Source organism: Postia placenta (genome assembly GCF_002117355.1).
Source record: "Postia placenta MAD-698-R-SB12 unplaced genomic scaffold POSPLAscaffold_2, whole genome shotgun sequence".
Lineage (NCBI taxonomy): Eukaryota > Fungi > Basidiomycota > Agaricomycetes > Polyporales > Adustoporiaceae > Rhodonia > Rhodonia placenta.
The window spans coordinates 602,501-625,594 of NW_020169833.1; the positions used below are offsets into that span (position 1 = coordinate 602,501).

Below are 23,094 nucleotides of genomic sequence, written 5' to 3' on the forward strand. Positions count from 1 at the left end.
ACGAATTCACTCGTGATTGGTATGAGAGTCTCACATTGCCCCCGGCTCATAGAATTCCACAATACACTTCGGCAACGCTTCTTCAAGCGTCCGTGGGTAGCTTCTTCACATCTGGGAGGCATAGTCGTGTCTTTCAACGTCACATATACTGGCTAGCCCTTGATATCTCGGAAGGTACATGGTCTCGAGATGCCCATCAAATGACTCAGATGGCGTATATCAGCTAATAATCCCGATGTCACACATAAAGGCGCAGTACCTTCGAGTTTGATTCCCAGTCGCCTTCGTCCGCGTAACGTGCACATAATGAGTACCCTGTCTAGTGCTGCGTTGCTCTTGACCCTTGCTTGCATCTATGTAGCGATACGGCGACTCAGGAGAACATCAGTCTCCGGCATCCCAGGACCGCAGCCTGAGTCCTTTCTGATGGGTATGTTGTGTCTCGCGTTAACGGACGTCGTATATCTCACGTTAGACAGGCAACCTGGGCGAACTACACCAAGGTCAAGCCGGAGAGGCAGACTTCAAATGGCAAAGCGTGTATGGTGGTATTGCTCGAATCAAGGCACCTTTTGGTGTACGTCGTATTCCCCCACGCGCAAGTGTCTTATCTGTACACTCAGTCTTCTGCAGGAAGACATGCTGTGGATCAGTGATCCTAAGGCGCTCCAGTACATATTTCAAACCTCGGGATATAATTTCCCCAAGCAACCTGAGCGGCGAGCCCTCTCTCGTCTGCTGGGTGACCATGGGCTGACGTGGGCTGACGGTGAGGCTCCAATAGCGATGTTTAAATCAACTCTGAATAACGATATGCAGGCACGACTCACAAAAGACAACGGAAAGTCATGCTTCCTGCATTTGGTGGACCAGAATCGCGAGCTCTTCTCCCAATCTTTGAGCATTATGCTGAACAGGTATGTGAAGATCGTCATTAGGTGGGTAAATTGGTGTAGACCATTCTGCGTTGACATCGTCAGGTCACTCTACGGTGGAAGGAGATGCTGGAGACCGCACCTGGACGCAGTGCTGTTCTGAACGTCATCAAATACATCGCACCTGCAACTTTGGATGCGATTGGAGAGGGTGTGTGACTACAATTCCTTAAACCGACAATAGAGGCCCTCGAAGCTGACCTTCTCACGTAGCTGCATTTGACTATAAACTAGGATGTCTTGAGAATTCTGAAGATGAACTCGCAAAGGCCTATCAAAACCTCCTGTACGCTAGTATTCAATCTTCATCGTACAGACCATCACTCATGCCTCCCAGTGCAGACGTATTTACAAGGCCGTCAAAGGCAAAGATATTCTTCACCAGCATCGCGCATTACATCCCAATGCCTCTGGCTGAATTCATGTATGATCATCTGCCCGGGCAAGGCCTTGAGAAGGCTCGCTTCAACCGAGATGTTGCGCATTCGGTGGCAGAAGGCTTGCTCAAGTCCAAGTCGCACGATTTGATGCTCGGGAAGGGCAACCGCGACGTCATGAGTATTCTTGGTGCGCATCTATTGGAAAATGTCCTTCGGCAGGTTGTTCATTTCCTCGTTTAGTCAAAGCAAACGCATCTGAGAACGATCGCGCGCGCCTCACTCATGACGAGATGATCTCACAAATGCGGTGAGTCGTTTGAGTGTTTACGGGGTGTGGCACAACTGAATGACCCACCAGGACTATCATGCTTGCAGGACAAGAGACGACGTCGAACACACTCAGCTTTGCCCTCATGGAGCTTGCCCGGTACCCCCAGTACCAGACTCGCTTGCGCGCTGAGATTAGGGCGGCGGAGCAGACAGTGCGCGAGCGTGGAGACGTCAGCCTCAGCGTGCAAGACATGGAAGCTATGCCATTCCTGCAGGCCGTCGTGCGCGAGGTGCTCCGCTTCCATCCAGTTGTGCCACACAACTACAGACAGGCGGGGCAGGATGACGTGCTTCCGCTCTCCAAGCCTTTGACGTTGCGGTCTGGCGAAGTTGTCACTGAGGTCGCGATCCCCGCGGGTATGCGCTTGGTACTGTCTATCGCTGGTTATAACAGGTGACATTCCACGTTCTGCGGCCGCTGATAATCCGCCGAAAATGGCTGACCTTGCAATGTTCCTGCAGAGACAAAGACATCTGGGGTAGCGACGCACATGTATTTAATCCTGAGCGATTTTTGGAACATTCGGGGAAGCGTGGCCCCACTGTTGGCGTATTTGGAAACGTGTACGTGGTCTCTTCCGGTTTGATATTATCGTAGTTCGCGTCATGAACATGGAATCTAGGTTGACCTTCTCGGGAGGCATTCGAGCCTGCATTGGTTGGCGATTCGCGTACGTGACTGACCGCGATCCTGGCCCTGAAAAGGGTTGCTAATCATACCTTATCTTTCAGTCTATACGAGTTGCAAGCATTCATCGTACAATTGATCTCGAACTTCGAATTCGCGCTGACGGACGACATCAAACGTCTTCGGAGGGAGAATGCGCTCGTCATGGTGCCCACGCTTGAAGGAGAGGCGGAGAAGGGGGTACAGGTGCCGCTCAGAGTGTCACTCGCCGGCGATCTCGATTATTAGTCTTGAGGATTGCTACTCGATGTATGATGAGCCTTACGCACAGCATTGCGATTACAAGCGTCATATCTGCTGAGGGACGCTTGACTGTGACTGTATCTCGGGTCTCACTTATCGCCAGAACGCTCGCACGTACATCCCCTTCTTAATGCATCCTCGAGTGCTGTCAGGCATGGTATGAGGATCAGGGTTATGAGAGATACAGAGGCCGTAGATACACACATTGTACTTCATCCATGACAGTGAGATGTAGAGGTCCCTCAATTCTCGGTCGACGACTTTACCTCATACGATAACTCCGGCGTGCCGCACTATCGTAGGAAGTAGAAGGCCATACATGTCCAAGGAGCGTAATCACACAAATGGTGATCGGGTGAGTTTCTGGGCTAGGATTGCTTGGCAATTGACGCGTCGCGAAAGCAATTTGACTGAATGGGCTGGCAAGACAAATAGAGTGGCAAGCTAACATTGACGTAGTTTCTGAACACAAGGACCAAGCGTCGAATGATGCTGTTGAGGTCGTGTCTGCCAGCAATCCTTAATATGCGTCTATAATTGAACAGAATCAAAACGCTCCAGTACGGCGGTGCCGGCGGGAGCCTGAAGCAGAGAGCGATCGGATCTGATCATTGTACCTATTTGTCTCTGGTGGCGGCTACACTCATCCCCTGAAATTTCCGCGAAAGGCACTCAGCCAGCGGTCTCGTAGCCCATCGTTCACTGCTCAGCTTCGCGTCGCCTCTCTCCTGACATTCAGCCATGGCCCCTACTCTCAACGTGAAAGGCAGCGAATCAGGGACTGCGCGCGTCCTGGGCTCCGGGACGTCAGGTATGCCAACGCATGTGTGGTGATTGGTCAAAAGACATCTGACTGTGCAGTGTGCAGGCGTCGCTGAGCTCTTGGTCTTCCACCCTGTGGACACCATCGCGAAGCGGCTGATGAGCAACAAGTCCAAGGTACGTACACCGTTATCTGTCCCACGCACACCGTTTGATGTAGTCTTTGACGTAGGTGTCGTTCTCCAGCCTCTCCCCGATCATCTTCAGGGAGCACGCCGCCGCGCCACTCGGCAAGAAGCTGCTGTCCTTGTTCCCTGGTCTTGGTTACGCCGCAGGCTACAAGGTTACCCAGCGGATATACAAGTACGGCGGACAGCCATGGTTCAGTGATATCTTGTCGCGGAACTACAAGTCAAGCTTCACGAACGCGTTTGGTGAGAGGAAGGGCAAAATGATGCTGCAGGCGACTGCAGGCAGGTGTGTGCGACGGACAGTTAGGCGGCTATTTGATACAGTCTGACCAATGAGTGAAACAGTCTGACCGGTATCGGCGAAGTCGTGCGTATTATTACTCCTGCACATCTGCAGTCACCAAGAGACAAACGTCCTTGATAGGTCCTTCTGCCTCTCGATGCTCTCAAAATCAAGCGCCAAGTCAATCCCGAGGCGTTCCGGGGACGAGGTGTCGTCCGCATCTTCATGGAGGAGGGCACCACACTCTACCGTGGTTGGGGTTGGACAATGGCGCGGAATGCTCCGGGTAGTTTCGCGGTACATATGCTTCCCTTTTCCCCAATCTGCTCCTCACTGATATCTGCACCGATTGTCAACAGCTGTTCGGTGCCTCAGCTGTGACGAAGGACTATCTCTTCGACATCCAGGACTACTCGAAGGCGACATGGGGTCAAAACTTCGTCGCGTCTATTGCTGGTGCTGTCGCGTCGATAACAGTCGCTGCCCCTCTCGACACGATTAAAACGCGGATACAAAACGCCAACTTCGAGAGCAAGGTCAGCGGTGTTACCGTCGTGAAGGAACTCATTCGCAACGAAGGCGCCATGGCGTTGTTCAAGGGCCTGACACCCAAGGTGCGTCCTAATAAACCCCCACGTGTGAAGGCATAACGCCCTGATCATCATAATGCAGATTCTGGTCGTGGGCCCGAAGCTGGTTTTCAGCTACACGCTCGCGCAGTCGCTGATCCCCATGTTCGGCAAGTACGTATGAGTGCAGACGCCTCCGAGCGCACAGCATGACTAGAATTTGCGATACGTGCATGATATACTATACGATCAAAAGTACCTGCTTTGTTTTGCTGCACGATCATACTCACTGCTAGACATGCTATGCACATTTATTGTAATGGTCTATGATTAATTGTTTGATAGACGGATTAGAAGAGTTTATCCACCGCTCATATTTGAATGGCCGCGACGTGTGTAGACGCTCGATTCGTTGCGCATCGCTCAGACATCTCCAGCTACGATTCACATTCGACCCTGCGAGATTCTGGTGCGACTCTAAATTTATCAGGGCTCTGTATGATACAGGTTGTGCGGAAAGGATTTACTTCGCTCGGCCGCCCTTTTGCAACAATACTCCTGCGTTTACTTCCTGTGCTGCATACAGATGTCTAGCTTTGAGGAGCTATTCAACGCAAGCTCACTCGAAGTTGTTGCGCCCCAATCGTCTCTTGAATTCCCCTCGGACTACCACGGCGACGAAGCCCAGACATGGCTGTCACGTCTCCACGCAGAATCCACGGACAGGAAGGCGGCATTCTTCGGTGAGGTGCATCTTTCGGACCTCTGTACTGGTCGGTTCTCGCTGACCTTTATGGCCACTGCTAGACGAGAACATAGACTTCCTGCTCCTCGTCCGTTTTCCAGGCGTCACCACCGAAGAAGAGAACGAGCAAGCTAAGCCCCCTGCAAATCTGCTCTCATTTCTAGCCCACCTCCAAATTGCCTACGATGCTTCGTACATTTCACCGTCTGCGTCGGCCCATGACGCATCTGCTCCAGCTATCGGCCGACCACCCGTCCCTCCGCGTAACGCCTCTATCAACAAGAGCAAGCCGGCCACTCTACTTGCGGCTGTTCACCCGTCTATCTTCCCGCCTTCCACACCCAACCCGATCCCGTCTGCCGCGGAGCCCGACCGTCAGTATGTACAGGTTCAGGGTACGCCGCTGGCGTCTGGCGTCTGGGGTGAACAGATATCGAGCACCTCGCGTGAGTCGTCCGAAGCATTCGCCTTGCTGTGGGCGCGTAAGGAACGAGAGTGGGTTGCTGTGTACCGGATGTCGGTGCTCGTACGTGAGTCGCCTATACTACGCAAAGGCTCGTTGAACGCTCATTTGCGCGGCAGGCTACATGACGACCAAATCCCCCGACCCTCTGCTCTCGCTGACCGTCTCTACCACGCTGCGTGAAAGGCCTCTACCAGTCACGCCGGCTCGCAAGCCTATCGCGTTGTTAATGGAGGAAGCAGGCGGTCCCACTGATTCATTAGATCCTGCATCGCCTGTCAAGCCCAACGGCTCCGATGGAGGCCCCGGATCAAATGACAGCGACGATAGCCTGTCTGGGTTTGTAGAAGTGAACTTATTGGAAGGGCTGAATGCAGGTGCGCAATAGTGTGTTTCATTTCCACAGAGCTCGTACGTTAATACCGCACCGAACAGACCCAACATTCGCGTCCTCTTCCGACCCGCCTTTGAACCTACCTTCCACTCGACTTGGACCGACCACTCGCCGGACTGCATTCTCTCTGCCTTCTCTTACGACTTCATCGGGTTCTGTTCAGCTTCCGAAAGCGAAAACACCTGCTCTGTTGTCCGCCACGAACAACAAGAATGCAAGGCTGCCCTTGGCGCCCGCGAGCGCAACGTTCCGCAAGTCGTACCGCAAGACGATGAAGATCGTCTCGGGCTTCCATGTCCGCATGCGCACCGTCTTTGTGCCGTACTTCCTTCTCCCCCAGAACAACCGGAAGAAGCCCCAGAATGGCGACGAGTTGGACACAGAGAACGATGAGGATGAGATACGTGCTCGGGAGCAGCGTGAGGCGGGGAACGAAGAGCACACTGTGGTGCTCTCCGTCGAAATCGAGAATCTCTTTGAAGATGTCTCCACCGCTGGAATCCCGAAGTACAGCTTTGAGGTCCAACGCGCCGACGTGTCTGTCAGTGGGACTGGCGCGAAGACTGCTCTCGTAGGATGGGGCGACCGCGAGGATGTCTTCCCCGTGCGTATAGGTCCGCGAGAACAAGTGAATCTCCTGTATGCCGTGTCCTTCCTGCGCTCACCGGAAGTGGACGAGTTCGCGTTTTCGGGTGCACCAGGGTCTGGCACGGGCAAACGTGAGAGCGTCCTCGCGGCCTCTCAGGAGATGCGCCGTTCAGTGTCTATCAACATCAGCGTCCGGCCATTTGAGCCGCCCTCGAGCACAGTGGGCGGGGTGTCCACCTCGACGTCTATTTCGGACGTCCCCGTAGCCTACCCGACACGTACATACGCATCCTACTGGAGTTGCAAACTGAACTTCTCTACTACGTCGGGCGGCTCATCCAGGAACTCTGCTGTGGACCCTGCTGAGCCCGTCGTGCTCCCCACGCCCGCCTCTCCGTTCCCGACGACGCCTGGGCCCGCACCGCAAGGGATGGGCTCGTCACTCCTTGCCACATCCCGTATATCGCTAGGTCCAGGGACCAGCGTCGCCGGGAATCGACGATTCACGTTCAGCGCACTCGATTCACCCATACCCGACAACCAAATACGCAAAGCACCCAAGTCTCCTATTAACTACCAGGGGCCCACTGCCATGCTCAACCCTGCGAACCAGCCTCAGGTGCAGCCGCCTGGGCCCTCGACGCCAACGACGCTCAGCGTGCCTGGCAGCCGAGCGTCATTCATTCCACCGTCGGTCGCATTCCAGTCGACGTACCTCAAGTCGCCCACGACATACAACCTACCTAGTCCGCATGACTCTTATTTCTCCTTCTCGTCGTTTGGGGCTGCACAAGCACAATCCTTTTCTGACGGCGCTGTGAGCGAAGAGCCGTCCACACCACGTACCCCCGCGTATCCTGCGTATCCTGCTTCGCCTCCTCCGGTCCCGCCCACACCGTTCTGGCAGGCCCCGCTCGCACAACAAACAAACGCGGGTTCGATTGGGCCAAGTGTTGAGATGCGGCGGGACCGCGGCAGCTCGCTGCCAACACCGGGTGTGAATGTGATCGGCTTTCCTCTGAGCAGCGAACCGGGCACAGAGGTGGAGGCCAAGGCTGGCGCAGACAGTCAGCCCATCGTTGTATCCGTAGGACTGCTCCCCATAGACCGGAAAGGGAAGGGCAAGGCGCGTGGGGTTGGCGAGATATACCCACTGGACCAGTTCACGTTGGACATATTTGTGTTCAACCAGTCGTCGTGGACACGTCGCTTTGAGGTCAGTCATCCCGAGGAGCGACGGCGACGACGAATCAAACGAGTGGATACTATACGAAAAGACATTAATGGGACGCCTGGTATTTTACCATTGGAAAATCGAGTTCGTGTAGGGTGAGTTGCATTGACTCCTCTTGACCACCGTTGTCCACTGACATCTGCTCGACAGACCTCTATTGCCATCAACTTGTCAATCTGTCCGGATGGATTTTCTTGCATTGACACCCGGGGTTCACCCAATTGAGGAACTAATCCTGACAGATATACAAACTGGCTACACAATGCATCTGCGGTAGGCTCATTTGCCGCATACATACTTACAGTGGCTAATTGTAATATGTACAGCTCTGTGATGGACGTCGTCGTCCATGAACCTGACCTTGAACCGGTAGATCCATCGTAGACTGTAGTTTTGATATACCAAGCTACCTGTTTCATCCGCGTCGGATATACAAGTACATATAACAGGATGTTCCGAACAACACAAAATAAAATGACGTACGGCAAGAAAGCCAACTATGTACAAGGGGAGATAAGCGTTGTCGGCTGCATTATCATTGCCATGGTGTGCGCGTGTTGGGTGTGACAGCTCACCCTTCACTGCCACTGGTTCTTGTCCCAAGCAGGGTCCTGTAGGAATGCACACAAGACCTTGCTACCGGTCTGCAGAACATGTGAGACAACAGATCGAAGATGGAGATGAGTAGAATCTACCTGCAGGAGAGGATGGCCGGCGACAACTGTAAGAAAGCGTTCAAGACCTTCACGCCGTGCCTCGATAACTTCATCAGAAAAGCGGTTGGTGAAGACTTTGCCAGGCAGAGGCGGTATATTGACACGCGTTGACTCATGTTCCAAGATATCGCGAAACGCTTCGAAATCAGAGTATCGCCGGCGCACGACGGAGTGGCGTAGCTTAAAGGCAGGGATGTTGGTCTTCGACGACACATGTTCAATGTTTACCACAAGAGCCGATGACGAAACAGGACGGTAGGACGCACCTTACACACAATCTCATAATCTGTGTACATCTTCCGACCGAATCCTAACACATGGACCGTCAATTCATTTAGCACTACTCAAGTAGGCGTAGCTTACCGTGTGTCTGCGGGTTACGGACTTCGATCTCCAGGAAGCTTTCCGGAACGCTGTACATTTCCTCTATCTGCAAGTACGATGAAAGGCGTCCTGTTCAAGCTCATGTCTCAGAGGGTGACAAGCCCGCGAACGCAGCTTACCGTTTGCTCGCGGCCGCCGACACGAAGTTCATCAAATACGCTGCTGCGTGCAAACGGCGACACTGTAGTACTCATGACGACGGAAGATAGGATTGCGGGGAAGCGCAGCTGGCAAGTCAGCGCAGAGTTGTATTGTACCGCCACCCCACTAACAGAGATCAAGCGCCCGCATGATCGTGGGAGACTTCCGTCACAGCAGGGTCAACTTGTTGGTCGTTCATGGGCACGCGATAGGAGAATACGCCAACATGCATGCAGACGATTGCATAAGGACATAGCGCATAGGCATAGTGTGTACACAAGAAGCGCGAGTACATGAGTAAGGCAAGGTGCATGAATACGACAAAGTTCGTACACTCGGTTACAACCAAGATGATGGCACGGGACAAAGTAAATCCAGACACGATACATTTCAAAGCACAACATTGACAAGCTTCCTTCAGGACTGTGATCGCTTCATTCAGCCTGAGCAACATACATTCTTATACAGGATCACTCACGATATGATTGCGCGGAGGGACGCTGTACCTCCGATCGTCCCGACCATAGCGACTGCTATATGGTGGCGAGCGTGGCGGAGGCATTCGTGATACAGGTTCACGCCTGTCGTAAGGTACATATCCCGTGACTTCCGGTGCCCGTTCCCGAGAGTCTACATAGTCCCGGTCACGAGGCAACACAGAGGCCGACGAGTTGTATGGAGGGGGCGCAGATGCTCGTAGATCGTCGTAATACGAAGCACTACTCGCTGGGGGAGGCGTCCTCAGGCGTGAAGGTGGGTAGTCACCAGTAGAACGCGGTGGCAATGTTTCAGCAGGAGGAGCTGGGGGATAGTATCCAGATGAACCATAAGCATCATCGCGGGGTCTCTTGGCCGGGGGTCGCAAGTCGTCAAGCACAGCTCCAGGCCGTCTCACTGGGCTCGGACTTCGAGGCCTGACACGAGAGAATACTGCTGGCGGCGGGGTAGAGGCAAAGTGGGGTCGTTCAGGCTCCCTCCCATAACGAGGCTCGTCTCCTATATACCCGTCTGTCAGGCGTGAGCTCAACGGACGCTGCTCGAACGATCGCGGCGCAGGAGCCGGATGCTCAGGCGGAGGAGGGAACGACGACGATACCCGACGCTCACGCTCTTCACGGGTTTCCCATCCATTGTTTGCCCCAGCATCTCGGTCCAGTACTCTATCTCGATCATAGTCTCGCACAGGTCTCTCCCACGTGCGGCCGTTCCGGGCATCCCAGTCGTCCGGGTACGCGTGGTCCCCTTCTCTCCAGTCACGTCCATATGCATGAGCATCAACAGGTCTTCGGGCAGGATCGTCAGTGAATGTTTCTCCAGATGGCGCCCACGGGCGAGCACGAGATGTGTAGGGTTCATCCGCGGCTACAGGTGTAGCCGGCCTGCGATATGGTGCACCGAAGCGGCTAGGCGGGTCGACGTCCGAAGGCTCAACGCGGCGGTCATTAGCGTACCTATCTGCTTCGCGATACGGCGGGCGCAAGTCGCTCCGCTCGCGTGGGTGGTCGCCTGCAGGGCGGAACTCACGAATATCAGAGCGCGCTGGTGAACGCGTCCGCGAACGTGGCTTGAACGGGCCACGCGGGGAGGAGCGAGCTACGGAGGTTGCACGAGGAGCAGGGTGGTATGCGCGAGGGGGAGCATTGCGCTCGCCGGAGGGTGGAACAGGAGCACCAAAACGGTCCGAGACTGGGGGTCTGCCTCGTTCATCGGGTCGAAGGAGACGGTCATTGTGGCCAGCCACAGGTCGAGCAGGTTCTGCCAACAGAGTGTTGCGGTCATCAGGAGGGCCAGGGCGAGGAACACGATCAGAAACAGATGAAGGGAATGCTGCTGGGCGAATCGCACGGTCTTCAGAGTGAGGAGGGCGCGGAGCTCGATCGTCTGCACCCGGAGGGAGAGAAAGACGTTCTTCCAATGTCGGTGCCGGTCGACCTGATCGATCATCTGCACGAGACGGAGGGTGAGAAAGTCTACCGTCGGGGCGTCCACCTGTGCCCAGTCGATCTTGAAGCAAGGGTGGGGGCCTACTAATGCGATCTTCCAGAGGACCAGACAGACGAGGCTTGATATCATCTTGACCGACTGGCTTGCGGATGTGCTCATCGACTGAAGGGCGTGGAACAATCGAGTCTGGTTGAGAGCCAACTGGGGGACGGGAAGTACGTTCATCTACAGCCGCAGGGTTCGGGCGACGGTCGTCTGCCGCTGGTCTAAATGCGCGGTCAATACTTGAAGGAAGCGGAGGCCGACGATCGTCGACAGGTGGACGGATGGACCTGTCACCAGAAGACAGAGGAAGACGACGTTCATCTACCGTTCTTACTTGCCGATCTGCGACTGGAGGCGGAGGCGGAGGCGGACGACGGTCATCACTCGATCTCGCTGAGCGTTCACTAATCACTGGGGAGGGTGGAGGAAGACGTCGGTCCTCAGGGGGCCTCATTTGTCGCTCCGTGGTAGCCGGTGGGGGAACCAGAAGGCGGCGATCGTCCATAGGTCTCGCGGGGCGCTCAGCAGCAGAACTAGGAGGAATCGAATGACGACGGTCATCAAACGGCCGCGCTGACCTATCAGTAGGGAGCACAGGAGACGGAGGCGCACGACGATCGTCTGAGTCTCGCACCTGACGATCAATGGGCGGGGGCAACCCCCGGCGATCATCAAACGAAGGCCTGACAGGACGGTCAGTAGGTAATAGCGGAACAGCTGTACGATGGTCGTCGACAGGAGGCTTTGTCTGTGGTACATCCGCGGGTATCCTGTTTATTGAACGTTCTTCAGTGATAGGTCGAGACTGGCGAACATCAGGAGGGTTGCGATCATCCGGTGGATCAATGCGAGATGCACCAGACGTCGCGTCACCGGGTGGTTTGGCAGTGGTATCATTCCGGCGAGACGCCTCTGCCCAACGTGAGTCGTAGGGTCTCTGCTCTGTAGGAGGGCGGCGTGGTTCATAAGCCCGAGGACGGTCGTCAGTACGCTTGTCGTCTCTGGGTCTCGTGTAGTCAGTGCGCCTGTCTCTGTCTCGATCCCAGTGTTCTTCTCGAACTCTGTCTCGCTCCCAGTATTCCTTACTTCTGACCCTGTCGCGATCTAACTCTCTGTCTTTCTCCCTGGGCAAGAACCTCGGAGATGACCCAGGATTGCGATTGTCGTTGTCATGTGTATGGCTGAAACGTCCGCTTTGAGGTGTGGGAAGGTCAGGCTCATGCCGCGACTTGTCCATTCCGTTGCGATAAGACCAGCTAGATTCGCGTGACACACGGGTGTCGTCCCTACCATCATAGACCGAAGACAAAGCTTGTGATACTGCAAAAGGCTTCTGTTCCGGGCTTGACGGTTCCTTGACAAGAGACTTCTCCGACTGTGTTCGACTGAGGCTGTGTGGTTCGTGGCTCCGGGCAGATGCAATTCCCATACCGTTGTCGGCCCTCTCTGGCTCGGCTGACCGAGGGGCAGCATCCTGAGTGAACAAGGGTTTGTTGGAAACGTTGGCATCGCTATCCTTGAGCCTGGGGTCATTTCCAGATGTGGGAACCGATCTAGACAAGCTCTCGTTCGAACTGGTATGAGAAACGGAAAGTGCAATTGAGGCTGGCGACATGAGAACAGCCTGCAAACATATATTTGGTGTTAGCCGCGCAGTGCACAGTGCAGTCAATGCAGATAGCACATTTGTATTCGCATAACTGTCGCTCACAGAGGGTGGTGCCATAAGTTTACGAGAACCATCCCAATGGTCCGACTTTTGAGGCCCGAGCCTCGTGTTGAGCTCAGGATTAAGGCCCGCAGCAGCTTGAGCAGGATTGTCGTAAGAAGTACCGCTGGCAGGTTTGGGCGCGATATTGGTCTGGAGACGATCCGAGGATGCTTGCTCAGGATGAGGAGGTACTTGAGACTGGGGCTGCCTTGGTCCCTGGTAGAGATTGGCAAGTACAGCTGGCTGTGGGACGGCTCGGAAAAACTCATGCTGGCCGTTCTTGATAGTATCCTTGAGTCTCTCAAGTGCTTCCAGATCCTTCTGTCCAGGCGGCCCCGGAGGCGATGGGAAGAAGTGCTGCTGAGGAGGACCGAAATTCGGAGGCATAGGAGGCATGTATCCGTTGTAAGGGAAAGGAGCAAAGCTGTTGGGCGCCAGCTGGAAGGCGGCAGCAGGAGAGATGTTCGAACCACCGCCAGATGAAGCAACAGAAAACGGCGAGGACATGAGATTGCCTGCCGGTTCTTCTGTGGGTGTTGGAATCAAGAATGAACTTTCAGGGCCCTCTGTGAGCGTGGTGACGGTGCGTTCTCGGTTCATAGCATTGCTGCGTCCTTTGCGCTTCTTATTTTGCCTTGTCGACATCGAGCGGTCCGCCGCCGAATTACCCCCTAAAATCCCGGATATCTCGGTTAATATTCGAGCGTGTCCCGTCTCGCCTGGCACCCACACTCGACCAAGAAACCTTGTCGTTCCTACGGCAGCAGAGAAAACAGCCTAGCGGAAGATATCGTCAAGAAGAGGTGACGTGTATCCCTTTTTTTCACTGCGTTGATTATCGACGCTATCTGAATGCTGGTCACAGGGTGCGGATAAGTCCCATATATGGCAATCGTCGCCATGCTGGGGCCACAGCAATCGAATACAACTGTGCACCAACAGGCGAATTGGAACATCGAGTGCACTCCACTGACAAGATATACAAGGTCGTTGAGCAGCGAACTTTATAGGGTTTCAGACATCAAACGCCCATGCATTTCCCCCTGAGTCGGTGTGTATACTGCCCCAAATCGCACCGAATAGGCTAATATTGCACGTCTCCAGCAATTGGACGCATGTCACCTCGCACTACTACCAGTGGCATAATGCCTGGGTATTGATACCTGATCAGTTTTCCGTTTTCTGTCCCGCCTCACTTGTGGACACGGTTTTCGAACTCACCTCCAGTAGGAAGCGAATAGTATCCATGGCCCATCCCTCGCAGAAATCCGTTGATGATCCCGCCATGCCCAGTCATCGATATAACTACGGCGAAGGATACATATCAGCGGCATGGACCATTGAGATCAGACACCGGCGTACAGGTGTCGTCCACCACGTCAAAGGTCCTGTCAAGGACTGATATCGCACGCTCTATAACATGGTCCTCTGATTCGCGCTCCTCTGATCTGTACAGTACGTCTTCCTCGCTCATGCCAATTTCATACTCATACGTTGGCGGAGGAAAGCTATGCTGTATGACACTCAGGGGATGTCGCTTGTCACATGTATGCTCACCGTAAGTCTCGCGGAAATCCTGATGTTTCTCCCAATGTGCGATGAACTCTCTCGCCTCGAGGACTAAAACACGTCTAGTCTCTCGCGGGCCGAGAATGTCATCTTCCGACAACGTAATCCTCCAGGTGGTCAGCGCCCTATCGAGAGGACTAGAATAGCAACGTTGTGGGACCGGAATCCCGTGCGGGATTTCCGCTGAACACGCTGCTCGAACCTGCTTTGCTTGGTCCATGCCAAGGGATGTGAGTAAGGGATCAGGTCCCCATGTTATTTCTGCGTCTCCGCTGATTCTGGAGTAATGTCTAGACAGCAACGAGAATAAGTTAATCACCCTCAAGCTCTGAAGAGAGAAACAGGCACATTCCTCCCAGACCTGCAGGGTTGATCATTGATCATTGGCGATGAGCCATCCGTCCATGGAGCGAGAGTACGTACTCACGTCAGGGCCGTATTTCCTCTTGCCGATGTTGTTTGAGCATTCCAGAAAACATGTCACTCTCACTGCATGTATGTGTTATGCATGGTCGTAGGACGCACGATAGCCTTGTCCATGTCTGCCAAAGAAGAGGGCCTTGAAAGAAGTCTCTTCGGGCGCAAACCGGTTCATGTCGGCTATCCTCGTTTGCTCCAACGAGTAGCGCTGTCATTAAGAAGTCCAAGGCGCGGAGGAAGCTCATAGACGTCGCCACAAGGTAGGGTAAGCATGCGTAGCTCTTCCCTATCCACGGTAGATGTTGACTAGAGCAGGAAAGAACCCTCGGGTCCAATCTCCGCGGCAGTTTCACCTGCGGCAGGTCCATCCTGCTTGAAGAAGCCAGACACCACCTGCGGACCATGTAGAAATCAGCACCGTGTCGATACGAAGGATTTCCTGAATTATCACGAACGGTGTATGTTCGTAGATTGGAGATCCAGACTGGGTCGAGATTTGTGTACGCTGTTGTCAAGACACCTTGGCGAGCATACTTAATTGAACTATTGACGTGGCATGGGGGCATCCTTAGGGACTAAATACGCGCTGTGCAATTTTAAATTCTAACGTGAAAGGCAGTATAAGGGATTTGAACAACTCCCTAAGTACCACTAACATGTTTTCACGTGCTCCATGTGATGCACTTACGTAAGTCGATCCGTGGCCACTGGCCACCCCGCGGTGCTTCCACTCAACAATAGGAGCCCCGTCAATTTTGACTGTCATCATAGTACTATTCTAACAAAGCTAGTGAATCCACAACTTCGAAAGTCACGTACCTTCCAAGCCACAACATTCCGATATGGGTCAATGGTGGATGTTGTGCGTTGTCACCTTTACGCCTGCGCACGCTATCTCTAATTCTTACTTGATTGTCAGAGCAAACCTGGACAAGCGGGAGAATTTTGGCACGTGGGGAAAACTTGGCGAATTCTTCTACGACGACTTTGAGACATTGATCGAATTCATCCTAACGCCATTCCCTCACCCTGCGCCCGACTCCGCACTAGCGAAGGTGGGCCCCTGCTCAAGTTTCACCTCTGTTGATGTTCACTCATGAATGCTTTGTTTTCAGCATAAGCCATATGTCCGTACAATGGAAACCGGAAAGGCACTCGGTCGTCTGGACCTGCCAGGAGAGATATTACATTTCATTTTCGACAATATCACAAGCTTCCAAGATGCGCTGTTTCTGACTCTTGCAACCCCCCTGCTTGAACCATTTGGCCACCAGCGGATGTACGAACTCATCTGCCTATGTCAGCAACGGTGGAAGGGCGATCGTATAATCTGCCTTGGCGACTACGCAAGGACTGACGATCTTCCAGAAGGGCTCTTGTCTGAAACCGAGCTGCAGGAACTTCAGGACCAGGACAAGCAGCTTTTTTACGGGTTCATCTCCGAGACTTATCAGCGAGTCGAGCACGAGCCAAAGGCATACTGGTCACCACCTTACGATGTATGGAGCTGCCTCCCAAAGCGAGAACTTAAGTTTTACATGAGCATCTCCAACGAGGAGCCGAATTGTCACTACCTTGGCAAAGCGAAGGTGCATTACTGGGTGTTGTGCAATTTGACGAAGCAGGAGTACGTCCGGGAAGACTCGATAGCGGCTCACCTAAACGACACACCGGACGGACCGTTACCACCCGGGTCCATAGGCCTCGGGAACGTTCTGTTATCCTTGATATGCTGGTCGTCTGATCCCTCGATAGCGATGCACTTCAACGGCGACCTGCATCGCGGTGCGTGGGCAGGTGACCGTTTCGAAGTCACGACGCTAGACCGCTTGTCTCCACCGCTCGCTTCGGGTGGTTGGCGCGATATCAGCGAACCGGTGGTTGCTCGATTAGTGGCGAACTGGGAGTGGGAGTGAAGATGTAAGAGCAGTGAAGCTGCCGTTACAGTGTCGGAGCTTGTAGCCGAAGCGGCGCATGGAAAAGTGGGCGAGGACAGAAAAATCCGAGGAACTATAAAACCTCCGACAAATGCTCACCGACAGCCTGTTTGCATCTTAATGACAATACGATATCTAGCCCTTGCGTGTATGCCCCGATCAGTCTGAACTGAGCCTCATTATCAGCACACAAAGATGAGTCCTCCCAGTATAATTCGAGTTAGTTGAGTACCGGGGCATTCAACAACTAGCATTACCGTCGATACCGGTAAGATGTGTTGGTATTGTCGGACCAGAGAGACTAGTACAATGGCGCATCCCGGCCTTCTAAATCTCTACGGCATTCTGACATTCCATCCAGCCATTACCGAGAAATCACAATACCGGGCAGCAAGATGCAACGCGACTGCTATCATCTTACGTTGACCGCCACGAAATTCGATAACGGGATGCAAGGATAAGGCACAGGTTTTCTATGCAGCCCATTACTTCCACTTTCTCGCCATAAATATCTCACTGACGACTATTATGAATCACCCCTACCCTCTCCAAGAGAGGTGATTACGAAAGATCAAATGGCACACAGGCATATACTTTTCCACATACTTGTATTTGAATATAGGGACGAGTCTCTGTAACTACGATGATTACGACGTCGTGAATGCGACAATTGGGAGCCAAGTCGAAGTAAGTAATACAATCTTGTTCTATGATACGAAGGCATCACTGTGAGCACCGGTCGAGATATTCTGATACCATTTCAAATACTTTAGCAATTCCGTTCTGCTATATTATAACCAAGGAAGATATCCAAAGATAAGAGAGAGCCGGCAATGGGGGCATCAAGCCAGGCCAATGGTTGACATGTGCTTTCGGAGGATCGCCTCGTTTACTTAAGGGGATAAGATGATCAATCAGCACTGAAGGAGACACAAACACCGGGCGTACCATTTACGATGATGCGTTGGGTGGCCTTAATGTCCTGGAGCATGTGGCGTGAGCGATGCATGTATCACGAGCACCAGGGTTATACGTACGAGCATGGACGTAAAGTGCTATTGGCGAGATTGCGATCAGCATGTGCGCGCAGCGACAACGCATCGGAAGAGACACCCACGACGTATAATGGCCTGTGGTACACGTCCTTGCGCTTGTGAGCCTGGATGAAATGCGCGCGGAAGTACTCCGAGACCTCTTCGTACGTGTTGGGCCGATCTCCGTACGAAGAGATGCTGGACGATATCACAGAATCAGGTGCGGGGCATTCCAGTAAATGGGCGGCAGACGCACTATTTCCGCACTCGGATACCAGCTTGCAGCTTCTCTTTCAGGAGGTCCGTCTACCGTCACGGTATCACAGCGGCACGCACACGCCGACCACAATGGAACAGAAGCAAACGTCAATGTCGGCACTCGGCATCTCAACCATCATAGAATGGAGATACGTGCCTTGTTGAGCATGAGGACGAGCGCCGCTTTCTGCAACAGCTTGTTCGAGCATATAGAGGTGAACAGCTGCAGCGAATCATCTATCCTGTTGGTCCGCGGATCTTCTTCCAAGTACTAATGAAAGATGCTTGTCAGATTGCCATGACCGTCGCCGCCACATATGGTGGCTAATGCATGGGGGAGCGCGTGGACGGCACATACCTGGTCAAATGCGCTGATTGGTGCCAGGAAAATGATGGCCGTAGCTATACCGGAACAGGTTCAGCAATGGTGCCCTCGGTCAAAGCGCAGGCCGCAATGAGAAGCCCGAAGCAATCAACAACGAGAATCGGGCGCCGACGTGAGCGAATCCTGTGCGATAACATATCGACGTACCGTCTTCGAAATAGGGTACCCACGCTTGTCGCTGTTCGTTCGGTAGGCGAGAAAGTGTCGTTAGACATGTCCACGCTCATGGGGCCTGGCAGCAGAGCTGGGACACTCACCTGACCTCTCTATGAAGCCAAAAGTGTTCTGTGGTCAGATATGCACCGACATGAACAGAGCATAGTCAGCACATACGGCACCACCGACATCGTACAACAGCCAGCTGTATGTAACTCCTGCCATATCAACATCGAAGGAGTGTTCCTTCACCCCTAGCGTCTGTATCCGGACGTGGAGGATGTCCTCTGAGGCCAAAGTGTCAATAGGAGTACGAACAGCGTGATGTTAAACATTGAACATGCCTGCGGTGGGAAGATAATCGGGCTGTGCAATACGGTGGATATTGTCTAAGAAACTGTCACGAGAATCTGCGTCAGAGCTTGCTATATAGGCTCGGTATATCGCGCCATCACATACAATGGCGCATACTCCTCTAGACGCAATTTGTTCATCGCGAGCAGATGCCTGACGGCTGGATGATGCCACATGTCCTCGATCTCGTCCTGGTTCGCCACTAATGTTTTCGCGACGATGTCAGTCATGACCGGCGCCCGGGGACCCATGCCGTTGCGAATGTCGGAGAGCTGGAACGTCCGTGTTGCAGTGCTGAGGGCCTGCCAGCCGGCGCGGACGTACAAGCCTGACCGGCCACCGCTGACGGTAATGCCTCCGCTCAGCTCTGATGCGAGGGCCTCTTCGCTGGCCACCAGGGGCAAGAGCTTGCTCCGGAGCTGCGCAAGCTCCATCACCCATGCCGGGTCTATATCACCATGGCCCGAGAGTATGGACACTGAGCCAGACGCGCTAGACCCCCGCGATATTGACTGGGGGACGGATGTGGTTCCCTTGTTAGACAGGTATTCGTAATCGACCTCGGCGAGGATCATACGAATGGCCTTGAGTATATTGAAGTAGACTATAGGACGCCATGTCGGCTTTTCGTATTCGAGGGTTTGTGACGCGTAGTATAGCTGGAACTGCTTCTGCAGAGTCGATTTGCCGGACTCTGCTTGGCCAAGTAGTATCACTGGTCGGAAGGTTGGTGAGCACGGCTATATCGCGCATTTGGGCGCTAGCATAGAGAGGGTAGTGGATCGGCCATGCACGATTACCATGAATGCGCACGCGCAGCACATAGGATGGTCGATGCGAGGCTCGTGTTTTCACACCGTTGCCGATAAGACGATGAATCTCGATTACATACCTTTAATTTCTCTAGGTCGCCTGCGTTTGAGCCGTTCGTGCTCTCGCTTGCATGACACCGGCATCAGCGCAGCTGAACGGACGCGTCAAGACGCGCGTACCAACGTACCTTGAGATCTTCCTCAATTTGGTTGTGGACACGTATGGCCTCGGCGTTGTCGACCGAGCGCCGCGAGAGCACGGCAGGGAGAGTCATGGCGGAGGGGGGCGAGTCGTACGGCGACTGCGTAGCGCCTTCGGCTGCACTGGTACTCATATCTGGGGAATATAGGAGGGCCGTGGCTGCCTGATGGCGGGTCTTCGCAAGGAGTTGGATAATCTGGCGCCATATCTCACGGGAACTGTAGAGCTGTGATGGAGAAATACCAATGGCCGCTCTTCTCAATGCGGAGCACTGCCTTTGATTGTCAGGAACCACCGTGTCCGCGGTCTCGGGCTCTTCGATCAGATCCTAATCCAGACCTCCCTTCATATTCAGCCACCATTCTCATCCGCGGAATCAGATTCACTAACCATCATATCTGGTGGTCAAATACAACTCCCTGCATCCTTGCCACTTCTTCAAGGTGGATAGCCTGCGGGGTGCTCGGTGTTATGTGTCTTGCCACGCGGACTGTTCCCATCTGACATCGAGCGCTCTCCTCTCCGTCGAGCCGCAGACTTTCCTCTTCGCGCTGTCAATTTGAACACCCTTGTAAAATGGATGACGCCCACGGACGCCGCTCCAGCGTCCGATCGTGCTTGAGTTTGATGTTCACTGGTCAATTGTTGTCCCCTCGTGGGAGACATCTACTCTTAGGTCCTTCTCAACGCCGCCAATGAGTCCCAGATTCGCATGTGCGCACTTGCATAAGCTTCGCAGCCGCAATGCCGGATCTCTCCACACAGGCCAGCATCAGCTCTTGGGCAATGAGATCTGTGCGATCCAGCAATGTAGTATATCAAACCAGATGCCTCGTGTCACTTCCTCATGAGCGCGGCTGCCCTCCACAACACATCTAGCCGTTCCGGTGAGTGGCCTGGTCGGCTCCACTGACTGTTGCGTCATCACTTTGAGTTGTATCCGCCATTGTGGCAAGGCGTCGCAGCTGCGCGCGCTTCGTTGGCCGAGTCAACCACGCATACGTCTTGCAGATTCCACCGGTCATCACAATTCGCACCGTCAAACGTCCACGTCGTAAATCTTCTCAAATGACAGCCTCTTGCCAAGAGCAAACGACTGTACTTGTCACGATGAATCTCCATGATCCGCCGTCGATATACTCAGGTCTGCCATGCCCGAGATCGCTCTGAGGCCTGACGAGCCTGCGAGTCTAGGGTACATGCATGTGCTACATTTGGCATCAATGTGCGGTACCAGTTGAATCAGAAGGTGAGTGACATGACATGGGTTACCTGACACAGCCCCGACGGTCTCGGCGATCTATTCGCCTTGCCTGACCGAGTGGTAGCTGCGAGGCTTACGTTTTCGTGCGCGAAGCAATGTCCTGCAGTGATGCGCCGCTTTTCTTCGTCTCATCCAGAGCGCCTATGACTGCATATCAGCACGTCTGATACGAGATGCCCAATGTACGGTACCGGCCATGATTTTATATATGATTGCCACAGGTGATTCCAGTCTGCACACTTCGCGTCCCCGATAGTCATAAACGCGGAGGACGATGCGTATGTCACGGATCCATCAGTCCATTGATAGCGCATGTTTTGCGCTCGTCCGCTGTCATCGTGAGTCTCACAGAATGACTCGGAGCAGCTCGGGGCGAATGTCCTTTCAAAGAGATAATGTATCTCAATTTGCTTGCACCTTGATGTTTTGAGCGCTATAGTTTGCCGTTCACCAGCTTTACGGGCACTGCAATTCACTGGGATTGTACTGTTCAATTCGAAATGCTATAGTCAACCAATACCTAGAATGATAAATCTCCCTCGCAAAAAGTACAGACAGGCGTCATGGGGCATGGCGGCGCTCGGCACCTCGGGTGTGACGTGCTCTCATCCCTCAGATATCTCAGCGTTGTTCGCGGCAGCCATATACAACCATTTCCGAAATTCATGTACGATCCCCCCATTTAGGGCTACACCAATGTCTCAATGTTCGTCACCTTGGCGAGGTCTCCCCAGTCGCGCTCTGCTTCCGCAAGCAAAACCAGACAGCGACGAACTCCTACACCCTATGACGCGATGGAGTCGGTAGCTTCCTCAATCTGGCCGTTGGTTATGGAACCAGACATGTATACCATGAGGTCTTTCTGAGCAAGATGGATATATCATCAATTACCGACCATGACAGCGAGAGGACGAGGGGATTACAGCAAACATCTACCTCACGACCCTCACTCAATAGCCCGTCTCTAATCGGCCGCCTGTCGCCGTCTCTGCATCACTGCCGACTTCTGCCGCGAGCTTCTGCCCCACCTTGCCCCAATGTATATTTTGCGAGGTGAGGTCTATCATTATTGATTTTGCTGTAAAAGGGGCCAAGATGGTAGACGACAACAACAGCGATGGCTGCCCATGGGCCCCATGGCAGACGCAATGCCCGGCTCCGCCAATACCATCCGCTGTGTTCTTTTCTTTCCACAGAATCAACGGTACCGCCTACAGTTATGTTCTCGTGATTGTGATTGCGGTGCGCAGCAAGATGCGTCGACCATAGGTTAGGATGTCAGTAGGAGATACACGACGGAAGACGCGCCCTGCAATTTGTCTGCGTGACACAGGCAGTGGACACAATCTCCGGTGCGCATCGGATACCTTCTTGAGATCCCACGCGCGACACATTGCGGCAATCGTTTCCAGCTGTGCGCGTGGCTAGCCCAAGCGCGAGCTCGGTGGTCGGAAGCCTTGGCTTTAGCACACGTCCGACCCATATGCTAATATGCAGCGCGCGTCCTGGAAGCGTGGTGTAACACCAGGAACTCGCCGTATTAGCAGTAAGGTTTGTACCTTCATGGCCCATGAGATTAGCCGCCGACCTGCACGCGGCTGGCCACCATCCTTGCGCGCCCTAGAAGTACGTGAATGTCATCCTGCTCATCCAGCAGCTTCCGGACAGAGCGTCTTGTTAATGATATGAGCATCGTGCGCGACAACTCCACCGGGCTTGATAACGCAATGCGTCTCATTGAGCGTCCTGATGGAGTCCGCGACGTGACGCAGAACATGCTGAACGTGGGTGAGGTGGAACATGTTGTCAGAGAAGTCGAGCGTGAGGATGTTGCCAACGAGGAACTGAAGGTGATGCGCCACGTCGCGGCATTCTCGGCGAGGTCGGCGGTGATAGTCGCAGGCGATAGGAAGATATGGGTGTCAGGGAGAATTTACCGAATGAGATATGAGGCAGA

The 23,094-nt window shown here is 53.7% G+C and overlaps 9 protein-coding genes across 9 annotated transcripts; 4 read left to right on the top strand and 5 right to left on the bottom strand.

Moving 5' to 3' along the window:
* Positions 1-306: 306 nt before the first annotated feature.
* POSPLADRAFT_1131390 (hypothetical protein) lies at positions 307-2,561 on the top strand (the record flags this gene model as incomplete). The annotated part of the gene is made up of 12 exons (XM_024484076.1): positions 307-430; positions 480-577; positions 634-769; positions 820-917; positions 981-1,086; positions 1,149-1,221; positions 1,273-1,502; positions 1,556-1,622; positions 1,674-2,039; positions 2,108-2,209; positions 2,269-2,316; positions 2,378-2,561. 12 exons carry the CDS (start codon positions 307-309, stop codon positions 2,559-2,561), a joined length of 1,632 nt encoding a protein of 543 aa, XP_024342654.1.
* A 756-nt stretch (positions 2,562-3,317) lies between these two features.
* POSPLADRAFT_1131464 (hypothetical protein) lies at positions 3,318-4,565 on the top strand (the record flags this gene model as incomplete). Its single annotated transcript, XM_024484085.1, has 7 exons — positions 3,318-3,387; positions 3,445-3,515; positions 3,571-3,815; positions 3,875-3,896; positions 3,954-4,109; positions 4,172-4,426; positions 4,485-4,565. 7 exons carry the CDS (start codon positions 3,318-3,320, stop codon positions 4,563-4,565), a joined length of 900 nt encoding a protein of 299 aa, XP_024342655.1.
* A 402-nt stretch (positions 4,566-4,967) lies between these two features.
* On the top strand, positions 4,968-8,189 carry POSPLADRAFT_1131738 (hypothetical protein; the record flags this gene model as incomplete). Its single annotated transcript, XM_024484125.1, has 6 exons — positions 4,968-5,124; positions 5,189-5,656; positions 5,709-5,966; positions 6,025-7,900; positions 7,956-8,078; positions 8,132-8,189. 6 exons carry the CDS (start codon positions 4,968-4,970, stop codon positions 8,187-8,189), a joined length of 2,940 nt encoding a protein of 979 aa, XP_024342656.1.
* Positions 8,190-8,383: 194 nt separating this feature from the next.
* POSPLADRAFT_1132485 (hypothetical protein) lies at positions 8,384-9,099 on the bottom strand (the record flags this gene model as incomplete). Its single annotated transcript, XM_024484221.1, has 5 exons — positions 8,384-8,449; positions 8,501-8,722; positions 8,788-8,831; positions 8,885-8,951; positions 9,025-9,099. 5 exons carry the CDS (start codon positions 9,097-9,099, stop codon positions 8,384-8,386), a joined length of 474 nt encoding a protein of 157 aa, XP_024342657.1.
* A 3,489-nt stretch (positions 9,100-12,588) lies between these two features.
* Positions 12,589-13,391, bottom strand: POSPLADRAFT_1043452 (hypothetical protein; the record flags this gene model as incomplete). Its single annotated transcript, XM_024478314.1, has 2 exons — positions 12,589-12,609; positions 12,747-13,391. The coding sequence occupies 2 exons, from the start codon at positions 13,389-13,391 to the stop codon at positions 12,589-12,591; spliced, it is 666 nt and encodes a 221-aa protein (XP_024342658.1).
* A 547-nt stretch (positions 13,392-13,938) lies between these two features.
* Positions 13,939-14,928, bottom strand: POSPLADRAFT_1130864 (hypothetical protein; the record flags this gene model as incomplete). Its single annotated transcript, XM_024484000.1, has 3 exons — positions 13,939-14,051; positions 14,109-14,635; positions 14,837-14,928. Coding segments are annotated over 3 exons (732 nt in total), but the record flags the coding sequence as incomplete, so codon positions are not given.
* A 649-nt stretch (positions 14,929-15,577) lies between these two features.
* On the top strand, positions 15,578-16,651 carry POSPLADRAFT_1043453 (hypothetical protein; the record flags this gene model as incomplete). Its single annotated transcript, XM_024478315.1, has 3 exons — positions 15,578-15,597; positions 15,655-15,790; positions 15,851-16,651. 3 exons carry the CDS (start codon positions 15,578-15,580, stop codon positions 16,649-16,651), a joined length of 957 nt encoding a protein of 318 aa, XP_024342660.1.
* A 612-nt stretch (positions 16,652-17,263) lies between these two features.
* On the bottom strand, positions 17,264-19,946 carry POSPLADRAFT_1064524 (hypothetical protein; the record flags this gene model as incomplete). The annotated part of the gene is made up of 14 exons (XM_024481817.1): positions 17,264-17,564; positions 17,621-17,654; positions 17,710-17,727; positions 17,790-17,904; positions 17,963-18,012; positions 18,122-18,235; positions 18,323-18,366; positions 18,497-18,527; positions 18,607-18,615; positions 18,683-18,790; positions 18,820-18,871; positions 18,965-19,574; positions 19,752-19,797; positions 19,860-19,946. The coding sequence occupies 14 exons, from the start codon at positions 19,944-19,946 to the stop codon at positions 17,515-17,517; spliced, it is 1,368 nt and encodes a 455-aa protein (XP_024342661.1). The 3' UTR covers positions 17,264-17,514.
* A 2,837-nt stretch (positions 19,947-22,783) lies between these two features.
* POSPLADRAFT_1131002 (hypothetical protein) lies at positions 22,784-22,990 on the bottom strand (the record flags this gene model as incomplete). Its single annotated transcript, XM_024484015.1, has 1 exon — positions 22,784-22,990. A coding segment is annotated over one exon (207 nt), but the record flags the coding sequence as incomplete, so codon positions are not given.
* Positions 22,991-23,094: the final 104 nt, after the last annotated feature.